This window comes from Pinus tabuliformis, chromosome 6 (genome assembly GCF_031772625.1).
Source record: "Pinus tabuliformis cultivar Carrire ecotype Pingquan chromosome 6, CPIR1, whole genome shotgun sequence".
Lineage (NCBI taxonomy): Eukaryota > Viridiplantae > Streptophyta > Pinopsida > Pinales > Pinaceae > Pinus > Pinus tabuliformis.
In genome coordinates this window covers 1,017,071,876-1,017,097,685 of record NC_142292.1, presented here as the reverse complement: position 1 = coordinate 1,017,097,685, position 25,810 = coordinate 1,017,071,876, and the positions used below count along the sequence as shown (strand labels likewise).

The window sequence follows — 25,810 nt, the reverse complement described above, 5'->3', positions numbered from 1 at the left end:
ACTCTTGAAATCTGCTTCAAGAAATCCTCAATATACTACTCTCGATAATGCCAAATACAATCAATGATGTGTCACAAGGTTCAAGTGTCAACAATCTAGATTTAGATGCCTCTACAGTCCAAAAAATATGCTTTTTGTAACCTGAACAAAGATCACACAAGCCTCCACAAACCAAGTTCTTTTTGGTGTCTGCTATAGGTGCAAATTAGGAGCAGGTTCAAATTCTTCAAGATACAGGTTCGAGCTGCAGTAGATCTGCCTCAGGAGCAAAGGTCACAGGTCTAAAACTTCACACTTTTGTAGTCCTATTCCACAGATCCAAGTTCTGGTTAGTAATAAACGGAGCTAGAGGTCCGAATTCTGAAAAAGTAATTGTTATTGTCAATCCAAGTTTGATGTCATAAGTACACCGAAGTCTGCTTCTTGATATATGGAATGATAACCCAATCAATTAGCCCCAAAAAAAATCTCAACATCCTCTTTAAAACAGTCCGAGTTTTTATGCCTAAAAGAAATATCCTTTGTCCTCCTCTGCCTCCTGTTTTCTTCTGTGCTTCTTCTCCTATATTCATTGACCGAGATATCTTATTTTAGAGCGAGGAGAACAAATGTGTATGTATACCTTTTTATGAGTCGAATTGTTATATATGAAGGAGAGACAAGAGTCATATTTTGAGTAGCCGACATATCTTTAGGATATTATAACAATTTTTCTATTTGTCTGCAATGTGATGTATGCATTACATCTATCTGCCTTGTGATGGATAATATATGACCTTGTTTGCCATGCGAAACATGGTTCATATAAGACCTTGTCTGCCATGTGAAAGATGAATCATATAAGACCTTGTCTGCCATGCAAGTGTTGTATCCCATGAGTGATGTGTTACACCATGCTGCCTGCATTATGTTTTCCATGTATGGTCATAGGGAACATAGCAAAGAACTTATATAAAGTTTATTGCATGTCGTGGAGGAGTGGGGGACAATAGGTATTTGTGTGGGATTAAGTCCAATATAAAGGTTTATTATATATGTTATATCATATAAATATAATATATATGTATATTTGATAAACATATATGCCAAAATATTATTATATTATATATATGGTTGCCATATATGATTCTTGGTCCTTTTATCCATCTCTCTACTTCAGTCATGTAAATGTTAAGACATGCTATTTAATAATTTTTAGGACTTGCCAACAAATCTTCTAGGGTTTTCCATTATCAATCATGCTAGGGTTTCATTGATTAGGCATCAATAATCTAGGGTTTTGTCATGTAGTTATCACAAAAAGGGTTAAGGCATGAATCACAAGAATTAAGAATATTTTCCATCTCCAATAATGCCATATTGACATCAATGACAACCTTGACCAACAAAGAGCCTCAGTGTGCACAATTTTTGATCTGCAAACCTCCAACGACTCAATATCTTTGGATCTACCCAATTAGTTAACCACTAAAATATCTTCGAATTTTAGAGAATTAATATAAATATTTAGAGAAAATGATATATATTTTTAGTAATAGTCATTCCTAACTAACCTAAATTGATTTTTAAACTAATCTATGATCATTTCCAATAAATATGAATTGATTATTATAAATTATCATTATTATATTTTAAGATGGTTGAAGAAAATTACTCTTAAAATATAGAGAATGTTACATGCTTTTAGCCATGATACTAGTCACTTTCGAGGATAATTTCCAACCATTATTATAACCACTTTTTAAAGAAGTTTTGAACTATCCATATTGGCATTTCTAAGGGTAACCACCATCATAAGTGCATATAGAGGTATTTCAAAGTTGCCTCTAAAAATGTCTTCTTGAGTGATGTATAACCATTGTCACAAGCTTCTACGAAGGTAGTTCAAAACCCTTTGATAAATGTTTGTAAGAATTATTCAATCCACCCCCAAAATATGTTTATAATGGTAATTATATCATTGCCTCTGAAATTCTTTTTAATAATGGTTCTTTAATCATTACTAAAACTTTTTTTATAATGATACTTCAATTTTTCTTTAATCATAACTACATTTGAAATGACGAAAAATACCACTTAAAATATCAAAGAGCAACCATCCCTCAATATAAAAAAAACGATAGGAAAAATCAAAATTAATATTAATTTCTAAAATTTATATTACTTTATAGAAAAAAATACCTAATATAAATATAAACTTTATTTCATTATTAATGCAGATTTGTTTAGAAACTTGTTTAAAAAAAAAAATCAATATCAATGACATTCTTATATAAATATAAACTTTATTTCATTATTAATACACTTTTATTTCATTATTAATGCAGATTTGTTTAGAAACTTGTTTAAAAAAAAAAATCAATATCAATGACATTCTTATTATTTTTTAACAAAACACATCTGATAACTAATAATTTAATTAAAAATATAAATACGAAATATTTTATACTTAAAAACTAAAGTGGCATACAACTTGCCCCACATCGATGAGAAATTAAACTAATTAATATTTATTACCCAAAACATCATTAGTCCTCTCCGACCCATAAAAGCAAACATGTGAAAACGAAAATGAGATATAAACATCACCAATGACCTAACTATAAACAAAGACATCAGGATGGAATGGGAAGGAATGCGACATGGACCACCTCCAACACGTACATGAAAAAAAATTGTCGCCCACAAATCCTTTGAGAATACAGATTAAAATCAATGTTGATAAATGTTTGAAACTATGACACATTGTCTCCTTTTTCTTTTAATAAAATATTTACATTACTATCAATAATAACATGTTACCTCTTTTTTTTTAATAAAATATTTATATTTTTTTTAAGTCAAAATGAGTACATTTGGTGGTTCAGAAAATAAGTGGTTTCACCTCGACTGGGTTGTTGATCACAATTTACACTATATGACAAAAATACAACAGGGAAACTAGGGAAATTGTCCATGAACATTGGGGCCAGAGGCACCAAAATACAGATAAAACATAAAAAACAACAAAGAGCATATTAATCTTTTGACGTGATGGAGGCAGGGTTATCTAGGGATGTTCCTAGAGGAGGTGGAGGACGGAAGTCACACTAAACGTGCCCTTCAAAGTGCATCAGCCAAGTCTCCAACTTTTCTACTTTCTCAGTTAGTTGATTTTGGCCTCGCCAAACCACCACTAGTCTCTCCCGGACTTGGCACTGAAAATAGTGCATTCGGTCCAACGTTGCCATCTGCTCTGCATGCTCCTCGCGACAGACTCTCTCAGCTGTGTCCACTCTTTCCATCAGGCTATTGATAAGTGCTTGACAGTTCTCCAAGCAACAATGCTGGATACCCTACCCTTCATTCGCTTCAGCTCGACCAGACCCACGATTCCCCTTGCCACCTCAAGTTCCTCCACCCCGACGACTCGGCTTCTGAACCCGCGTACCACCACCCCTACTGGCACCTCGTTTACCTCCTCCATGACCTCCACGCACTCCCACACTAACCAGTCGTGTGCGTCCAACGGTCTTGCCACCCTGGTGGGGAGCCCCAGTGGCAATTGCCGAGTCTGCCACACCCGCAGGGCCAAGGGTGGCTGGGGAGGGGGAACGCCCACACCGCACAGGGGGTTTCATAATTCGCAGAGATGGCGAGCCGTTGTGTTCAAAATCCACAGGCCAAACCCCCCACCAGAGAAACCAAACACCACCGTCAGAGGAACCAAATGCCACCACCCACCACACGAGAGAAACACAATACCACCGCCCACTACCTGGAAAAGACCACCACCACAAGAGAAACCAAATACAGTTGCCCACCACACCAGCACAGACAATTGAAAGAAAGATGAAGACAAAGGAGCCAACGCCTGAGCGCAGCTTCCCCCAGGGTAGCAACCAACCTCTAAATTTGCCTCACAGAGACCAGCCACCAATCCGCCAAACACCATCGCGCCCACGCTAGAGGTCACGAATTTGGAAATTGAAAGTAGTTTTCTGCAACCATCCATAGAGTTTTCTATGCTGCTGGTTCCAACTTCCACTTCTAGCCCGAGCAAATAGGATTACCATAAGCCAAGAGGAAATGGAATGGAAGAGGTCTCGTCCTGCCGGCTTCTTATCCTTACGCACGCAGACAATAATAACAAAGAGGCTTTGTAAGAGGGTCCAACTTGACACACTTCTCCAGCAAATGCCCACGACGAGTATACATAGACCACTCCTACTAAATAACCTCCTGTGACGCTTTTGTTTTCTCCTTGGAGGTCACCGTGAGGTCCAACACCAGACTAGAGCGTGGATAGGAATGTCGGGCTCCCTCATCTTCCCATGCCTTAATCGTTAATCTTTCGCCACCCCCAAACTCCAACGCGATGTTAATACTCGCACGAGTTGCCAAATTGCTTTACTCCTCCCATTACATGCGCTTTGATGAAGAGACCAGAAAAACCATCGCTCACCCCAACTCCACCTGTTTTCACACCGGAGACTCCTCCACGTGTTCCTCTTCCACGTGTTGCAAAGACTCACCCCATCCGAAAATAAAATATTTACAATTTACCAATAATAATATCCAATGTTTTAATTTGCAATCGACAAACATTTAGCTCTTGTTGAAATTTCTCAGCCCTAAACGTCAAACATCGTAACTTAGATAAACTTCCAATAGTTTATGTCGGTATTTCCTATGAAATACCACTTTGTAGCTTTTACTTTTTAATTGAATTATTATGCAACTCTAATATTAAAATTTTACAAACATAAATGCAAATGCTTTCTTCACATGTTTTTTTAAGCTCTGACTATTTCATAAGCTTTATATTATTTCATTATTTATTTAATACCAAAAAAACTATAATTTACATTTTTAATAAATTTATATTATTTAAAAACATAAAATGCAGATGCTTTCTTCACGTGTTTTTGTAAAGTCTGACTATTTCATAAGCTTTATATTATTTCATTATTTATTTAATACCAAAAAACTATAATGGTAAATTTTTAATAAATTTTGTTAGAAGATGAGCTTATTTACTATTTCCTGAACTATATATATAACATTTGAATAAAATTTGTTTCAATTGGCAAATTTATTATTTAAATTTCTATATATTTTGGATTAAATATCTATTTTTAAAAATTTGTTAGTAAATAAATAATAAATATGATTTTAGAATTAAAGTGTATATGATTTAAAAGGTATTGAGTTTTTTTTTCAATGATAATTTTAGTGTTGATTTTTCAAACCATTAAATATATATTTGATAGTTATAAACATAGTTATTAAAATTACCAAATATATTTGATAGTTCTAAATATAGTTATCAAAATTACCAATGTGATAGATGTAGAAAAAAATCAACAATAAATATGATAATAATGATCACAATTAATATGTATTAAAGATAAAATTAAATTTATTAGATCTTAAGAAAAGTGAAAAAATATCTAATTTACTTTAAAATTTTAATTTAATTTTTATATTTAATTTTTTTGCGATAAATTATTAATGAATAAAAAAATATTTTTCTAAAAAAGATATTCTTAAATTAATTATATATAGATATAGATATAGATATAACTCTTTATTAAAAAGAAATTGAATAATTATTTAAAGAATATAGTTCAAATGTCATGAAATCTTTTCAAAGTGCAAAATAAAGGTAAACATATTGTAACTAGATATCACTATTTGGGATTCAATTGTGTTAAGTAAGTCATGATTGACGCTATGTGATTCATTTCACTAGTTTCAATCCCACTTCTTCACCCTTGTGAGCATCACCTAATGCAATGAGTGCTAAGTGGACTATTCAAGAATCATGAGAAATTAGTCAGTTACGACTACATCTCATGGATATGGTCATACATGAATGACTTACTTAACGCAGTTGAATCCCAAATAATGATATCTAATATAATGCACTGCGAAAACCCCTCAAATACTTAATACAAAAGAGTGATGGGAGTTCTACTTGAATGGTTCATGAGGCACAATATTTGCTAAAGTTTTGCAAATGGGGTAGCAAGCTAAGTGGGCTTGATTGTGGGGAACACTACACAGTTAAGTGTGCTTGAGCTAGAGGCGATCTGGGATGGGTGACCTCTCGGGAAGTCTTGGTTTACCGGGTGCAAACCCCGGAAGTGATGATTAACGCTATGTGATTCATTTCACTAGTTTCAATCCCACTTCTTCACCCCTGTGAGCATCTGTGAGCATCACCTGATGCAATGAGTGTTAATATCTAATATAACACACTGTGAAAGCCCCTCCAATACATATTGTAACTCTTTATTCCTTTTTTTACATGATGTTTGTTGGAATTATTTTTTCACAAAAGAAGAAAAGTAAAAATACCATAGAATCTATCACATCATTTTGCATTTGTTAATTTATTCAATTCAATTTTTACATGGAGATATTTTTATTATAAAAGGTCATAGCTAAAGTTGATTTAAAAATTGTTAGTCTTGGATTTCAACTAAAATTGTAAATTCTTTGACCCCGAGGGGTAGTTCAATTGATGATGGTCTTGAAAATGAAGTGTTATGTGCTAGGAGATTCAAGGTTCAAATCCCTTGATTCACCTGTGCTTGTGGAAGGAGCATATGTAGGCACCTAGAGGTTATAGTGGTAGCAGTTGGAATCGACCCCGTGTCACACAAGTATAAGTCTAGCCTAGTTATCAATTCGTCTAGTGTGTGTGTGTGTGTGTATCAAATTATTTACTTAATGAATACATAAAATATTTATGTCCACCGAGACTTTATCCTGATTTCTTACATGAGTAAATTCTTACAAATTGCTAACATAAAAAATAACATATATTGATGACAAGATTGGACTACGACCCCACTTCTTTCCACCATTGGTTGTGCTATTGAAGGAGATTTTTCCTTCTTTATGGCCATTGTCTAAATGTTATTTGTCTTTGATGAAGTCCTTGTTATTCATGCTTGTCTTGATTTGTCTTGATCTGGGGGTTCTTATTATTCGTGTGTCTCATCCTCTTCATCATGATTAGCATAGCTCACCTTAGTTGTGGGCTAAGTGGCGGATCTACATCCTAATCTTGATCCTAGGGAAAAACATGTTCCTCATCCATCGAACTAAGATGGAGGGTCTTATTTTGATGAAGTATCCCTAAGTTTCTTTGAATCCACTATTTTGTCTCTAATTTCCTTTAGATCCACTTTCTACTCTTCCATGGGAGGGTCCAATTCAAGTGGATTTTCCTTTGTAATCACTCACTATTCTTCCTTGGCTCTAACCCACCAAGTTGGTTTTCCTTTATGCTTCCCAACTTGTCTTGGCTCCGTTGGCTAGTTTGCTACTAAATGCCATATTTTAAAGAAAGATTTATAGAGAAAAAAAAAGCATGTTCATAATCAAGCTTTTTTGTCCATGAGTAGTTTCACATGTCAAAATTATTTATGTCAGAAACACTTAGTTGAAGTCCATTTCCACACATATTCAAGCTTATGTAATGATGCTTCAATTCTTTATTTCAAAACTTCTATAATAGTATCTTCCAATGGATTTTCCAACATCGTAAAGAGAGTTTGAGCCCCAAGAATGCAAAAGAAGATTTGGAAGTTTAAGCCATACAGGCGTCAAGAAAAGGCTATGTATCATTAGGTTGATGGATGAAGTCTATTGTTTCATAAATAATCTTGAATTTACCCATAAATGAGGCCAAAAGTTTAATATCAAATATATATCTTCTATAAAATTGAACTCAACAATGAAGTATCCTTTGCGTAGGGATAAATAAAAGGACTTCTCATTTAACTTAGGTTTCCAAGTGTTAAAAATTCATATGTGTAAATCAACTAAATGAAACCTGAGATTGTCAAAATGACACGCAAGAGCATTAATATTGTAAAATGTCACTTGAACTACAACATCTTTCACTATGGGAATAATTATGGCTCGAGCTTCGTAAATGAGAAGATGAGGAAATACAAGACATTCTTCACAATATCACTAAAAGAAATCGTACCTGGATTATCTTCAGAAGGAAGAGGACCAAATTTATATCCACTATCCATATTAACTCCCACACATTGTCCATGATTAGATTCCATGAAAGTACCAAGAGTACCAAGGGAGGAAGACACTATTGGAGTAAAATGTGTTATCGTTATTCAAATACCATAATCATCAAAACAAAAAACCAAAAAAAAAAATCATTCATATCAACTAGCACCAAGGAAGAATGTTGAGAATCAAAGCTTAAAGAGGTTAGATTCCTCATATAAACCCAAATTGAAATTAGAAACAAATTACATTTATAACCCCAAAAAAAGCATAATCCTCAGCATTTTTTCTTGCCACCTAAACTCAATCCAATTTATAAAATTTTAATATATTGAAAATAACAATATTTAAAAAAATATATTCTACATGAATAAAATTAATATTCAAACTAAATTTCTTTAAATTATTATAGAAAAGAAGTAGTCACCACAAATCTAAAACCACCTTGCTTTTGTTAATACAACCAAATGGAAAAGCACAATATGGTTTGATCCTGGCATCATGAACGGATGGCGTACACAATATAGTTTGATCCATGGCACCATGACTAGATAGCGTAGCCTTTACGTTAAATATTCTATACAAACAAAACTTGCCCAACTTGCACACCAAAAATCTACTCTACAGTATCATTATTATTCAATTTTCATGTCCTATAAAAATGATGATTGTAAATATAACACGTCATACAGACGAAGACCTAATCTATTATCACAAAATGACAATATAAAATCCAATCGCATCCACCTTGCCGACTTTTTCAAAAGTGTTTAACCATTTAATTCAAACATAGTAACTTTAGTTATCTTGGACAAATACTTATACCTATTCTAATGCCAGATATTATTAACCATTTAAAACTTTACGTTAATTAAATTCAATTTATAAGCCGACTTTAGGGCAATTGTTTACCATTCCTGTTAAAAGAAGTTCCATCATACATAATTAATCGGAGTTTCGGAGTTGTTTTTTTTTAATTTTTGGAAGTTTTTAGGGTGAGTTTTTATGGTCAAATTTTTTTAAAATTAGGCAAGAATTTATTGAAAGTTTGATGGTAATTCTGTGCAATCAAAGTATCGTAGAAATTTTTCAGGATGCTGAAATTCATATATACAATTAAAAAACTAATTTAAATAACACAAATCAAAAATTTTACTTCAAATTTTTCCACCAAATTCTGACACCAAAAAATCACACTATAAACAATTCTTAATTAATCAACCTGACGTGAGGTTAATTGTATTTAATTGTATTGAAATGGTTGTGAATGGTGTCGTTATTATTATCCCTGCCAACAGGCTGGCATATCGCAAACGTAAAATTTTGAAAAAAAAAATCTCATTTATTATTATTAATTAATTTAAAATTATTTTTCAATTGAGTGGTTAACAACTTTCACACCTTATTAGGAAATGCTTCGAATTTCGCAACTGAAAAGTACATAGGCCCGCCGCTACTTGTCTAGTCTGGTGTGATGTGAATCGAGCTTTGATTCATACACATAACATGTCTAGTCACGTGTGATGTGATTCGAGCTTTGATTCATACAAATAACATGAGCGTAGTAAACTTACTTTTTTTAATTACAACCAGTAATTATTTTATTAAACAATACCAAATGTTGCATCTAAATAGTTATTTTTGGTAAACGTCGCATCTAAATATTTAAATCCAAGTGATGGATAATTATGGATTATCGTATACCCCGGATGCGGGTGTCGAGTCGAGAAGTACAGGCACGCCACATGCAGCGCATGGGCTGCCTCGTGTAATGGAGGCCGTCGTATGGCAATTAAGCCACCCAAGTTGATAATGCATTCAATGAAGAAGAGGCGGGGTAGATGGAGGAGCAGGGCGGCATTAATGTGCACCTGCAACGAGAATTTGGGGGAAAATATCACAGGTTTGATGGCTCGTTCAAGGCATATTGGCCTGAGGAAAGTTGGCGGTCGTGGAAGCATAGCAAGCTCCGGCCAAGCACCGTTTCATTCCCCTGCAGCCTGGAGAATTGTCTTGGTGGCCATTCTGGTTGCTGGGTTGGGAGGAGATGGCAATTTGATGCTTTGTAGCATCAAGTCTGGAAAAGAAAATGTTGGCTCTCAAGCGAAGGTAGCCAAGGGGAAAGCTGGACATCTGAGAGTGAATTGGAAGGAAACTGCTGCTGATACCAATTCCAGGTTCACCATCGAGTATACAGAGGTAGCTTTAGACTTACAATGGCTAAACTTCGCGAACGACAGCCATGCAGAAGAGGCCCATCTAGAGGGTCCTCCTCAAGATCACCTGCAGCAGATGAGCACCACCACTGCTGCTGCTGCTACTGTCACAAGAGAGCTAGAGCAACCCCGCTTCCCATTCGACAATATGTGGAGGTTGGGGGTTCCTGTGAAAGGAAAACGGAGCTCCCGGCTTTCGGTTCCGTGGTTTTCACCTTGCCAAGCACCGAGGATAATGCAGGCGTTAACGCCCACATCTCCATCATGTTTACAAAAATTCCAGATGAAGAACATCTCCAGGACCCGCAGGAAAAACAACTGGAAGACTCGGGCAGAGAGATCAGTCTTGGAAAAGAACACTCGTCTGTGGAAAAGAACGCTGCTGAGGTGCTTCCAGCGTCTGTTGTTGGAAGCAAGGGGGAATCAAGTCTGCAAGACCGCTTCCCTCCGATGGGGCCACCTCCTCCAAGTGTGGAAGAAGATACATGGCGGAAAATGTGGGAAGGGCGCGCGGAAGGTGACGGGTGGGCTTATGTCGTGGAAGATCCGAGCCTGGCTGAGGCGGCAGATGCATACTTCGCGTCCATCCAGCCATCTTCAGTTCGTCCCCAAGATTGAAGCTGTGGCGGGTAACGCCTTGATTTTGTCTTTTGGTCCTCTGGCTTTTGCTTCCTCTGTCTCAGTCTTTTGGCATTCGCTTCTTACTTCTTGGTCCTGGTTAATTCTGAGTCTTTGGTCATGTCTATGGTCTTGCCTCATCATTGGGAAGTCGAATTGGATAGCTGACATCAGTAACACAGTCACGCTTACATTTGTCAGATATAAAGGTCAGACTATCTCTGCTGCTAGCCCCTGCGTGGGCAATCATGTGTCTAGTTTATTGTCTTGAGAGTTTGGTTCGTTGCTGCCCCTGTATGGGTTTTTTGTTTTCATGGATAATTCAGTTTGGTTTTGGAGAAGCTGCCCCTGCGAGGGAGCTATAAGGTTTACAGTCAGGAGTCCCAGGGCTACTCTTCAGGCTCTGGAAGGCATGTCATGCAGTTTGTAATCTTTTTGTACATATAATATATTACTTAGATAGTTTTTACAGAGAAATTTTTTTTTTTATGGATTATCGTATTTTTAGTAACTTTATATATTCTTGTATTTTAATAACTTAATAAAGAATTTGAATTTGATTTGTTGGACATTGAATACCTCGTAAATGAACAAAAAAATTATATGTTAAATCAACACGCGCAGGACATTGAAGTAGTGTCTGGTACATTGGTACAGGAAGGTCGAAGAACGGTAAAGGTTTAATAAGATTAATAATTTAATATTTATAAAAAAGGTTGGTAGAAATCATATATTTAATCAAAATTTTAATAGGAGTAGTTTTTATGTGTAATTTTTTGGGATCAATTTTTTATAAAAAAAATTCGTTTTAAAAAATTTTAAATAAATATTTATATTATAAATATATAATAAATTCCCCATCATTTAATTAAAATAAAACATATTTATAATTCATTTTATTATTATAAAACTATTAATCTTGATGTTAATCTTCTGCATTTTTATTTTTTTATTAATTTGATTTTTTTTAAATAAATATTATTAATTAAAAATATATATTTATGACAATCTTATTCTCAAATGAGATTATTTTGGGTGATTAGATAGAGTGGTTAATTGATCTTTGCATGATTTTTTTGTTTAAAATTTTATATAAAAATAATAATTTTAAATGTTCTAAAGCAATTTTCAAGTAAATTTTAAAAATAAATATAAATAACAAATATTACAAAATTTAAACTATATTAATTAAATTTAAACTAAGCAAGAGTAGTTGCTATGTAACCCTGGTTCAAATGTGAGAGTTGGTTCATACTTTTCAAAGTTCAATAAATTTTGAAGTTTATAGTACATTAAAGCAATAACTAAAAATAAATAACGATGTCATTTATCAATTGCAAACTTTTTTTTTGTTGTCTTTTACTTTAATCAAGTATTTAACATAAATTAATAATAAAAATAACATATTTAACAAAAGCATATTTTAATTTAACAATTTTAAACTAAGTTAATTCAACATTTTTTTAACATAGCAAATCTGTCCAAATAATAGATTAAAATAAACAAGTATGACATTAAAGTTTATAAAGAAAAAGAATAATCATGAATTATTTTGCTCCTTTAACTATAATTTTTATTAATATAAAGTCGTATTTATTTATTGTTTTTTACTCTAATTTAACCATACATGTTTTTGGATAATTTTAGTAAGGAAGAAGAGAGTCGCCAATCTATCTAGCAACCATTAAAACTATGTAAAATCAAATACCTTCTAATATAACAGGAAATAAATGAAATTGATTTGTATAATACATTAAAACAATATTTGATTGTAACTCAAGCATGCTTGTGCATTGACAAAGCTTACAAGTAGCATAGGCCCATCTTAACTAGGAACTTGATCAATTTGGGATAAAGATGAATGCAATCATCAAATAATTTGTTATTTTAATTTTAATTTTTATTAATGTAAAGTTATATCTCTGAGAGAGATATAACTTTTTGACTCAATTTTAACTATATTTAAACAAAGTAAGGGTGGCCACATTGTATCCCTCGTTCAAATGTCGAAATTGCTTCATACATTTCAAAGTTCAATATTTAAACTAAGCGGCAGGGAACGCTAGCTATGCAGCCTTGTTATTTCTATCTCTGTAATAGAATCTGAGTTGAAAATTAAATCTACCTTTAAAAAGTATATAGAAAAAGTTGCACCAATTTTCAAGCATCATTTTAGAAGGGTTCCTACTATGACTAACAATAAATCATAGTTATACTTGGAACATCGATAATAGATCATATTTCTTATTAAGAAAATTATTTGCTTGGTTGCAACAACAAGCTTGAAGGATATTATAGGTCTCCAAATCAACTTGTATATAGGATTTATTATGTCAATTTCTCAAAATTCAAACAAAAATCAGTTGGAAAATATGTATTTCCACTCACGCATCAAACTCCATAAATCTCCTCCCAAACCTTATGATCAATGTTTTTGTCAAAGGGGTTGCCAAAGCACACTTTGGGGTTTTTTTTGGTTACTCGAACAAGGCTCCCTAGTAGGAGACCTCTATGCTCATACTGCATTGGCAAAGGGACGGTGCCTACACTCGTTCAGTGATCTATTCTCTAAATTTGACTATAGGATTAATAACAGTGTTAATATTTACATTTTTAATTTATTATTTTTTTTGTTTTTTATAAAATGTTTTAATATTAATAATATATAATACAATAATTTAATTTTTAAGGTGTAGTTTAATTTATAAAAGAAATAGCTTTTTTACTGGAACCCGGTCATATTATTTCCAATAAAAATGTGATTTTTTTGTTGTTTAAAATATATTTTTGAATATATAAATGGATTTGACACCTTAAAAAACAAGGAAAATTTTAGGGGCTAATGTTCGAAGGTGGGCTAATTTTCCATGTTTTTTCCAAAAATAAGATTCGCCAATTTCCATTTTTTCAAAAAATGAGTTGCCCACATTTTATGGTATAAAATTATTTTACCTTAAAAATTGCCAAAAAATTATATAGACTAATATAAAATCATTAGAAATATAAATATTTTTTACAAAAATATTGTCAAACATTTTATAATTTGCATATTAGGGACTAGTAAGATTCGCCAAGGCTTCTAAATTTTAAGATAAATTTCCATCCTTGTCATTTTCCTTGCAGAAAAACCTATAAAGCACTCAAATTTTATAGATTAAACAACTTAAACTCAAAATTTTAAAAATCTCTACCAATTAAAATTAACTAGAAAAAATGTTGTGAAAAAAATCATTTCATCTGTAAATTAAACTACACCAATTTTTAATATTTTATTTTATTTTTATTAATAAAATTTTCATATTTAAAAATAATAATAATTTTCAATTATTTAGCTTCCATGAAAATTTCTTGATCCTCACCCCTTAGAAGTACTCACCACACAAGTGCCCCGATGTTATATGCCCTCATAATTTAATTTCATGTCCTCATCCATGTTGTTGTAATAAACTTTAGCCACAACAAATTCTTACCTATTAGAAGTACTAACCACACAAGTGCCCCGATGTTAGATGCCCTCATAATTTAATTTCTTGTCCTCATCCATGTTGTTGTAATTTATTTCGTAAGTGTATAAATAACATGCAAATGCAACATATACCAGCTTTGTTAATTCAATACTTGACCTAGATGGTTGAAAAGATTGGGCAACCAAATATCAAAGAGTTTAGAGTTAAAATAGGGTTCCAATAATGTTCTCATAAAATGTGGATGCATACATTCCTTCTAAATTGGTTGTTGGGTGATTAACCAAGTTGGGACACTTCACATTACATAGTTGACAAGGGTATTGTTAGGGCACACTCAAAGTAAAATTGAAAGACCCTATTCCTCCTGCATAATATCAAATGATAATCTCAAAGTTTTATGTATATCTTTACCAATGGGGAAAAGTATCAACATCCAACTCGACAAGTTGAATTCTTTCAATTCTCTTTACAATAATAATTCTCCTAACAATTTCTTTCTTCAACTCTTTTTTCGAACTTAACATGGCAAGACATCATCTTCATTGTCACGACTTCATTTCAAATTGTTGTTGAATGTTCTCACCATGCTTGAATTGTCACATCTACAAAGTTTAATTCTGAAATGAATTCAATTAAACAACAATTGGTAATGAACCAAATTTCTCAGCATTTACAACCTATGAGATTAAACAAAAAAACTGATAACAATAATGAATTGTGCTCTCATTCATATATATATATATATATATATATATATATATATATACATATATACATATATACATATATATATATACATATACATATATATATATATATATATACACACACGCTCACATATACACAAACTTTTCTTTTAAAGTTTTGTACTTTAAAAAAAGTTTTACACGTCGAAATATTTTATCTCTTTCAATAATAAATAAATTTGAGATTTAAACAAATATAAATTACTTAAAAAATAATAAACACACTCATTAATAATAATTAATATACTTTTTTTTTGAACTGTAACGGTTATAGGTTTTATTTATTTGAAAAGATCTTGGGTCTTTGCCGGAGCGACCGCTATTACATTGCAGAGTTCTAACTGCTGTTGATTTTGATCTACTAGATTTTCAGGGCATTTGTACATAACTTTCATTGTTTACAATTAGCAGTCCTTTCATAAGAGAGCTGCCTTTGTTTGCCATCTGATCAGCTTCACTATTTGACTTTCTAAGAATATGATAAAACTTTCACGTGTCAAAGTCTAGGAGAACTTTCTTCAATCTGTCCAGTATTTTGTTGAGGTTGGCATTGCTAAACAGTGTCCCCAAATTTAGCTTTTTTATTATTATCTCTAAATCTCCGAAAATTTGAAGGTCTTTGGCGCCTTTGTCTCTTGCAATAAGGCAAGCTTTGAGGAGCCCGAGAATCTCTTCTTGGTTGTTGGATTTCTGGCCTAATCCCCAGCTGAAACAGTCTTTTGAAACCCCATCCGGAGAGTAGATGACCCCCCCTGCACTAGCGGCACCGGGATTACCTTTGGACGCTCCGTCAAAGAAAATTGTGGATAATTTTTTAGTCCGCCACCAAGATTGAAAATTGTCATCATCGTCTCTTATGCGCCAATCCTGATTGACCTTTTGAGGAGAGAGGAGATGCTTACGCGGATAAGGCACTAGCGGGCCTAGCCACCTTTTTTCTTCGGGCAGTAACAAAGGGTCATCTTTGAAGTACTGCTATTGGGCCGCTTCCAAGAGAAAGGATTTAGCTTTTGCAACTACTTGCAACGGAGAGTGCCTCATCTCTCTAAAAATCAGCTGATTGCGGGCCAACCAAAGCTGCCAACAAACATATTTGGGGAGTGCTATCCAAATTTTGCGCCAGAATGATTTGGGAGGGATGCGTTGGGAATAGAATAGGCTCCATGAGGCAAAGAGGTCTGAAACAAAGATTTGGGAAGGCAATGAAATCTGAAATTCCTGTAAAATGATTCCCTAGACCTCTTTAGCAAAAATGCACTCCAAGAAAAGGTGTTGGGCTGTTTCGAAATTGTCGCTGCATAACACACATCTGTGCGGCCCTGCTATATTCCTTTTTTCCAGGTTATCACCAATTAGGAGTTTATTATGGACCAGAGTCCAGAAGAAGAAATTCACTTTTGGTAAGGCTAGGGAATCCTAGACATTCTTCCAGAAGGCCGGAGTTTGTCTGCTGTTTCTTGAGGCCTGCAATGCTCTGTAACCTGCAGCTATGGTGTAGACTCCGGAATGGCCCCAACCCCAACTATCTTTCATGGATCTGTTGACAGGGGTTGCGTCCTCCAACAGATATTCAAGCAGGGTTTGTTGAAGGCATAACTGAGCAGGGACTCCATGAAAATCCCATCCTGCCCAATCTCCACGTTGGTCCCAAATTGAAAGGTCGTATATGCTGTTGACTCCTGCTTGCTTCAGCCAGTCCCTGAGATCAATTATGTCCTCATTGTTGTTCAGAGGTTCTTTCCCCATAATATTGTCGAGCCACAGGTGGGTGCATTTGCCTTTGCCAGGAATCCTGTAGACCTATTTGTTGAATAAGTTGTTGCTTCTGCAACATAATTTCCACACCTACGTGCAATTTACCGTATTAGCGTTGTGCAGGTTACTGAGGGATTTGTTGGGTCCATACTTTGTACGCAGTGTGACGCTAACCGGATGAGAGGGCTCGTGGATCAGCTTCCACAAAATTTTTCCTCCCAGCGCTAGATTGACGAGAGCGAGGTCTCTAATTTGCAGCCCACCTTCTGTCATTGTTTTTTTTACTACTTCCCAGTTCACCAGATGCATTTTATTTTCGTTGCCCTTACCTCCCTGCCACAAGAAATCTCTGAGCAGTTTGGAGATCTGCTCCATCACATTTCAAGGTGCTAGGACAAACACTGCCTGGAAGATTGTTAGTGCCGACAACATGGATTTAATTAAAATTACTTTGCCTCCCTTCATTAGCCAATAGCCTCCCCACGCTGCAATTTTTGTTTTAATTTTCGAGATTATTTCGCTCCATAGCGATCTTTTATTAGCTCTAGATATGATGGGAAGGCCCAGGTACTTGAATATGTCCCATGTTGCTTGACCTTTGAATCCGAGGAGAGTGGTTATGCCAATGAGTTCCCGCTGATCTATATACCAGCTGAAGACTTCGCTTTTGCTCTCGTTGATTAAAGTCCCAGAGGCTCTGCAATAACTTCTGAGTACAGTGTCAATAGCTTTGGCTATTCTGATGGAAGCTCCGCCAAGGAGAAGGGAATCGTCAGCAAATAGGGCGTGGTTTAGGGCATCTGCTCCATAGGAAGGTTTGAGACCCGGAATGTTGCCATTAAGTCTTTCAGCAGTGAGTTTACGAATGGTGCAAATCATTATGGAGATTTGCACCAGGAATCGGTCTAAACGTGCTGAAATGTGATCTGTTCCAACTCTGTTATTGGACCAAGTGTAAATTCCGCGGACAGGATTAAAGTCCAAAAGGTCCCAGCGCTGAAAGAGCTCCTCCACCACTTCTAGCATGGGGTCTCTGGTGCTTGACCCCCCCCCCCCCCTCCCCCTTCTCTTTTGCTTTCATAATGATATTAAGATCCCCGACTATGATGATATTGCTGGGAGATGACTGCTCTAAAAAGGCGGAGAGGGAATTCCAACATTCTCGTTTTTCATAGTAAGAAACTGGGACGTAAAGATTGAAGAGGGAGATAGACAACTTACTTGCTTTGTGCATCAGTTCCGTGAAAATCTAGTGTTGTGTTTCATGGTGATTTTTCAGATGGAAAAGGTCTTCATTCCAGAGAGTTGCCAACCCTCCAGAAGTTCCCCTTGAGCTGACTGCTTTACCTGTTCTTTTATTCCACTTTGAACTGCTAATCTGTAGAAGGGCTTGGCCTTTTTTTTTTCTCTCTTGGAGCATGAGGATATCTGAGGGTTCTGCTTTCATAAGATCCTTAACTGCTTCAATTTTGGAGGGATTCCCCAGTCCTCTACAGTTCCAAGAGACGAGATTCATTATTTACTTAAGGGGGGGTTGAGGCCTCCCTTGGAAGGCCTTGGTCTGATGTTTCACCCAATAGACATTTCTATTGTAGCTTGACTTCCTTGTATTTTGAGTCTTTTTGCTTCCTCCTCCCTCTTTTCTTTGCAAGATTTCCTTCCTGCTTTTTTCATTAGTTTCTCGTAGGTTTCATCCTGCGAAGAACCAGAGCTTTCCACTGGTTTTTTCCTTGCTATTTCTGCATATGAGGGATTGGAGGGACTGCCTTGGATGGCCTCGTTTTGTATTGCTTCCCCTACCTCTTTGTTTGAAGGTGGAGTGTCTCCCTGTTCTACATTCTCTTGAGGTAGAGTTACTTGATTGATCTGAGCATTTTCTATCCCATTTGGAGTTGCTTCCATTTCCTAGTTGGATTTGGCGCTACTAGTGCCTCCATCCATATTGCCTTTGCCTGTGCCTTTTTTTGAGGTTGCATTTTTCTGGACTAGGGTCCATTGTTCCCCATTTTGTTTGTCTACTTGTTCCTCAACTTTCTTTTTACAGCTCTTTGCAAAGTGTCCATGACCGTGGCAATGTCTGCATTTAAAGGGTAATTGTTCATAGTCCAACTCCTAGACATGCGTCCACCCAGCAATAATGAGCTTGATAGCTTCTGGTAACCCCTCTTCTAGATCCACTTCTACGCAGATGCGGGCGCATGAATACTGGTCTTTTCTTGCAGCTTGATCTATGTATTTTCCCAATGCATTACCTATGATTTGGAGGGATTTTTGATTCCAGCAGTGTAGAGGCAAATGGGGGAGCCTCACCCAGACCGAGACAGCAGAGGGGATGTCCTGGGTGGAATCGAAATCGGGAGACCATTTATTTAGATAAAGGCCCTGGGGTCCCATGAAATACGGTCCATTTCTAAAAATTAAGCCTCTGTCATCCGGGTTTTCGAAGACAAACAGAAAGAAACCCTTACCTACAAAATAACTTTTGACTCCCTCTTTGATCAAGGGCTTCCAGTTCCTTTGAGTACATTAATCAACCGACTTGGGAGAAGGCCAGAGGCCCATAAACTAACCTATGAGGCCTCTCTCCGCAAGGTTCAAAGCTGCTTTGCAGGTTTCTTCTTCTGGAAGGGCCACAGATGGAATTGTGCCCAGCGTCTTAACGAACTTCTGCTGAATAGTTGAGGGAGGGCGCTTTGGTCCAGCGGCTACCATTGATCTGAATGCTAGCACCTCCGGAGGCGACGGAGGAGGGGGATCAGGGTCCCCGCTGGCCTCCATTGATTGAGGTTGGGCGAACGGGTGGGCGCAGAGGCCAGGAGCGCGCTGGTGCAGTCGGTGGACCTAGCAGAGCGCGATAAGATCCTGAAGCGAGATAAAAACATAATTAATATATATTTGAATCAAATTTAATGTATTAGATTTAACCATAAAAATTTGTTTAAATAATTTATAATTTTATTTTTATATTAAAAAATAAAAAAATTTAAACACTTACAATTTTACTAAATTAAAATATGTGAATTTATTTATATCCCTTTTACTAATATTAAATGAAATCATTATTTTAGGAACCAAATTTATTAAAGTGAAAGATAAAGTTAAATATATTTCTTATTCATGTAATGTGACTAATATTTAATGGAATCATTATTTTACTTGAGAACCGACTTCAAATATCATGAAATTAATATTTAATGGAATCATTATTTTACATGAGAACATATTTCAAAATATCATGAAATTTATGAAAGTGAAAAACAAAGTTATATATTATATTATTTTATTCTTATTCATATGACACATATTTAATGGAATTATTAATTCAAATAAAAAAAAACATGGTATTTATGACACCATTTTATCTTTATTAATTTATTATATATATTTTTCTTTAACAATAATAAAATTTATTGTAAATTAATAATAAATCAATATTGAAAATAATAATTATTAATTATGTAAATTAATTCATAATAATTATTAAAATTATTTTTCACAAATTTTTAAAAATTAAAAAAACACAATATATTATAATAATTGACATATACACGCTACAAATCTCACATTCATAATGTAATGCCACCTTCCTTATGTTATACAATTGAATGGGAAAACACAATATAGTTTGATCCATGGATTGAAGGAATGTCCTTACAATAGATATTTTATAAAAACAAACTAGCCCAACTTACACACCAACATCTTAGATATTTTATAAAAACAAAAGTAAATTGACTTGCATGGCCAACAAAAATCTATGTTAGATATTTTATAAAATTAAAACTTGCCAACTTGTAAGCCAAACAAAAATCTAGTCTCCACCCCACTTGCACAACCAAATTTAGTCTCCAACTTACCATTATTAATGTTTCTTCATGTACTATAAAAATGATTGTACTTAAAATCAATAACATGTCATATACAAGAAGACATAATCTATTATAATAAAATGACAATATAAAACCTAATCTCATCCACCTTGGTCAATCTTCTAAACATGATTAATAATCTGTTAAATCACAATATAAAACCCAATCTCATTCATCTCGGTGACTCTTTCAAAAACAATTAATCATTTAATCAATCTAATATTATTAGCATTCTGCCTAAGGATATCAACAACTTTTTCTATAATCACTAAATATTCTATACCCTGGAGTAATGCTTCCTTTGATCTTATGTTTGCATCAATGTTGTGTTCCTTGTGGATATGTGATACATTTTGCTCCTCAAAAAATTCTTATAGTTGGTGAATTCTTTGTTGCCAAGGATTTAGGGCCAAGTTGTGTAATGTACCAATCCCCATGAACCAATCAATAATCACTCAAGAATCGTCAAAGATTTGTAAGAACATCACTTGCTTGGACATTGCAGAGTTAAGGATGAACCAAAGTCCAATTAATTCTTCTTTATTGTTAGTTCTAGGCCCCAACCTTACACTAAGAAGGAAAGTGCGATGATTATTCAAGTGAAATGCAGCCCTTGCTTCACATATAAACGTGATATGACTTTTGGCTCCATCAAAGAAGGCCCAAGCCTTTGAAGTATCTATCCTAGGCCCAGTTGGAATTTTGTTCTTCTTCCTTTGATCCGGATTTAAACAGGAACACAACAAATTACAGATATAACCATAAATACAGAGATGCAGTAGAAATACCACTTCATTTCATTAATACCAAATACTGAAGTATGCTTACAAACAGAATGGAAATAAGACTAGCTCGAGCAATGGTAGCTTATCTCTGAGAAGAGATGTGGTGGCTGCATGCCTCTGAACTAAGTTACAATGAGGCTCAAGGGCCTTTTTATTATTGAACAATAAGAGAAAACCCCTAACCCGAGGAGATGTAACACCAAGAGTTTATGGGCCCCATTGGGGTTAGTTGGGCAGCCAACTTCCTAGGGTCGTAACTTGGTCATATTATCTCTGTTTGGCGTGTATGATACCTCGTTGGAAAGGTCTCTCTAAGGAATACGACTACTAATGCGATTGTCATAGAAATAACCGAAGCAATTTTTCCAAAAAAACGTTTAGGGCCTCAAAACGGCTATAGAAGTTCATAACCCGAAAAACTGCCAAAAATAGTAAATTGTGCTACAATTAAGGAAATAGATGAAACTGACTGGAGTTTCTAGGTGGAATAGACAAGTGGCCACCAATATCCACCTGGATCATCCTTATACCTTTTGAATTAAGTTCCTTCATTGTTGTTTTTGTTTTATGCACCACATGTCGTATATTTGGTACTTGACTATCAAATATGGTTCAATTATTATGTAATGAAATATACCAAAGGACCAAACCTGGAAGGTCGGTAATATGATCCAAGTCTAGAGTTTTTTTTCCACTATGTGAGGCATTCCCATAATGACCTACCCGACCACACCCCTGTGCAGGCCTCCTTAAACAAGATCGTTCTCCAGACTGCTTGCGAAAAACACAATCCATGAACATGTGTGTCGCTAACTCTTGATTATCACAGCAGAGTGGGAATCTTGTAGGCCCCTCCCATCCTCTCCTCTAAAGATTGTCTTGGGTGAGGATCATGTTATTTAGCGCTATCCATATAAAGAGAAATAACTTTAAAGGACAATGTCACTTCCAAACAACTTTATGCCACTAAAAAAGGATTGACTCTACTTTTTGCATCACCATCACTTCATAAGCTAGTTTTTCCATTACAACCCTGCGTTCTTTATTCATTTTCCACATGATTTTGTCTAAGTCTCTACTCAGTCTAATGCCATTTTGTGCAAGTGATAGGACAAATTGTGTCCATTCCATTGCTAAATTCCCTTAGAGGCCCATAACATTCACTGATTTCCAAGGTCTCAAGGACACCTCATTGGCACCGGGATCAACCAATTCGGAAAGTAAATAAATGTCTGTGTACTTTAATGTCACTTACAGTTTCAACGAGATTTTTTTTTTTGAGGCCATCACCTCCTATTCACGAATCCTTGCTTAATTATATTTTGTGTCCATCTCTTACCTGCCAAACAAGACCTTTTTTAATTATATCAAACATTGACACCAACGCCTTCCAAATATTTGACCTGCCATGACTTCATCTCTGATCAAACCTATTCTTTGATATTTTTATTCTTCTAATACTTGTCTCGTATCAGAGTTCCTCATTGGCCAACATCAAACATACTCCTCCAAAGACAATTGGCAGCTAGCACCTTTTCATAAATGAAAATGTTTTTGAGCCCCCATCCTCACAATTTCTTTGCTCTGATAATCTGTTTCTAGCTTGCTAGATGCTTCCCTTTTTGTTTCTTTCCTTTTCAAAGAAAATGGAAACTTTGGGACACTAGCGAAATTCAACCACTACATTGAAATTGGTTCCAAAACCAATTTTATTAAGATCAATTAGCCTCAAAAAAACCATTGGCTACACCAAAAATTAATCAAATATTCCACTTTCTTTTACCATTCAAAATCAATCCGCAACTTGGTAATTATTAACTTTAGCTTTTAAATGATAACCAAAATATTTTATTCCCATTTAAAAAACTTAAAAAAAACATAGACTTTCAGAAACTCCATTAATTAACATTTTTACATAAATATCTTTTATATTCAATTCAATAAATAATATCTTGACCATTTTATCAATCTGCTAACTTTAATTAAGTTAAATAAATGTCTATTTTAAATTGAACCCGAACTTTATGGCAAGTGTTACCATTTAACAAATCTAGTAACTTTACTTGTGCTATACAAATATCTAGTTGCGTTTTCATGGCTAAGTGTTTATTATTCCTCTCAAAAAAAGTTCCATCTTACATAATTAATCAACTCAGTTTGTATAGTATTCCTAAATGTTGTTATTTTTCTAAATTTTTATCATTAATTTAAACGTAGAGAAAGTGTACTAAAGGGACTGTGGACTGTGTTGGTATTATTAGTTATTACCGAAAACTAAGATTGGTTATTTTGGTATTAATTATATTTTGATTTTTTTTTACGATAATAAAATATTTGTATTAAATGTAAAATTTATGTTCGAATCATCGTTTTATATCGGGAGTTATATGATTTTCTTTTATCTTCAGTGTCATTTAAATTTTTTTAAACAAAAATTATTCTCTGAGGAGGAATACAATCGATACTAAACATATATTGGTTTTTGGAGGTGAATATCTTCCAATAGAGCCCCAAAATTAAACAAAAATTGCAACGCATATAGCCCATTTCAAAATATAATCCTTGATTACAACATATTTCCTCAAATCTACTAGATCATTCAAGTCTAGACACTTACCATTACAGTTGCTAGAATTGGCTGAACCTTTCATATTTAAGACCAAAGTATTTACTAGAGATCTCAATTTAGTCTCTTGGAGCAAGATAATATGTGGTTTTCCTTTTTTAACTAATGATTTAAACTCTGACATTCTTTTATCCTACCCCAACCCCTTGCAATTCCTGGAGATTAGTTTCATCATTGGGACCCGCACTGCCTCCTTTCCTTGTATTTTGTCTCCATGTGATGTGTCTATCCAAAATACCTTTTCTTCCCAATTATTTGTCCTTTTCATTTTTTTCAATTCGAACCTCTCTATTTGTTTTTCTTCCCACCTTGCAATGAATGTGATATTGTTCCTTCTTTTTCATTGTCTCTGGTTTTTCATTAGCTGAACTAGCAAGGGATGGGCTAGTTCGAGGCACCCTAAGAGAGTGGAACTTGTCCTCACTTAAAGAAGAGTCGATCTCACATGTCACATGGATAGGAGCATCCTCAAGGGGTTGAATTTCATACTCGGGAAGACAAAGAGATGCTTTGGAGTCCTTCCTAGGAGAGGGAGGGATGTTGCTTGAGGGAATCTCACCTTCCTTTTAAATCAGGTTGAGCGCTTTGAAACTATTTCTATTAGCCTTCACTGCACCCTGATTGTTGGTACCCTCTCTCGGAGTTGATTTTGCGTGGGCTGGAGAGGTTGGGCCCTTGACTTTGCTCCTTATTGGATTGCTTAGTTGTGGTTGGTTGTTAATTTTTTTGTGATTATTCATATTTTATTATTGAAGAGAATTGAAATCCTTTTGCCAAAGGACAACTACTAAATTGGAAAAAAAAAAAGGAAAAGGCTATAAATAAAGTCAAAATTAAAAGATAATAAGATTCAAATAGAAAAAAGGGGGAATAAAATTATTACTAATGGAAAAAACTTTTTCAATTACGTTTTTCCTTAAAATTGATGATGATGTGTGTGTTACTTCTTACTAGCTGCACAATATTAACGAGTTGTCTTTAATGAGACTTTTTGGAAGATTTTCCGATGGGATTTTCTGGTCTAATTTCTCTAAAATCTAGCAGGAATTGATTGAAATCACAAGTTTGATGGGTATCGAAGTGCGCTAGGGGTTTTTCAAGGTGTTGAATCCATATATACAATAAAAAAAACTAGTTTAAATAATGCAAATCAAGATTTAACCTCAAATTTTACGTTGGATTCCGGCACCAGAAAGTCCAAAAAGTCACACTAAAGATAATTCCCAATATTAATAGCCAATATATGTGGGATAATATAAATAGATTCAATTATTATGATGGTCACAATACCTAAGTTATAATTCATAACTATTCACATGAACTTGCTTTTTAGATTATTTTAAGATCCTTTTGTTTATAAGATAATCCATTAAATCTTCTTTTGTAATGATGATGAGTAAATAAGTATCTTTGGACAAAGTGTACTTAATCATATAAGTTTTAATATTCATAACGTTTTTTCTAATTTCTTGATAAAGATTAAATTACCATACATCACATGTTAATTTTTATCTTTGTAACAAAAAATAAAATGAAAATTGAATTTTCAATTAAAAAGTGTACATAGAAAAAGTTGCACAACTTTTCGGCATTATTTTAATATGGTCTCACTTGTAATTAGCAATAAATCATAATTTTTTACTTAAAATTATGAAAAAGATGTAGGTTTTAACCCCGTATAGAAATTAGCTACATACAAATTC

The 25,810-nt window shown here is 34.5% G+C and overlaps 1 protein-coding gene across 1 annotated transcript; it reads right to left on the bottom strand.

Moving 5' to 3' along the window:
* Nucleotides 1-16,488: 16,488 nt before the first annotated feature.
* LOC149262443 (uncharacterized) lies at nucleotides 16,489-17,853 on the bottom strand. The gene is made up of 3 exons (XM_089379573.1): nucleotides 17,278-17,853; nucleotides 16,933-17,193; nucleotides 16,489-16,872 (listed from the first exon to the last, which is right to left on the bottom strand). Exons 1-3 carry the CDS (start codon nucleotides 17,851-17,853, stop codon nucleotides 16,489-16,491), a joined length of 1,221 nt encoding a protein of 406 aa, XP_089235699.1.
* Nucleotides 17,854-25,810: the final 7,957 nt, after the last annotated feature.

Bases quoted from the DNA above. Each gene is read 5' to 3' on its own strand.
- LOC149262443 (XM_089379573.1), bottom strand. From the start codon at position 17,853: ATGCTAGAAGTGGTGGAGGAGCTCTTTCAGCGCTGGGACCTTTTGGAC. The intron at 17,194-17,277 runs GTAATTTTAATT...GTGATGGAGCAG, and splicing joins GGCTAATGAAGGGAGGCAAA to ATCTCCAAACTGCTCAGAGA. The intron at 16,873-16,932 runs GTAAATTGCACG...TTCAACAAATAG, and splicing joins ACCTGCACAACGCTAATACG to GTCTACAGGATTCCTGGCAA.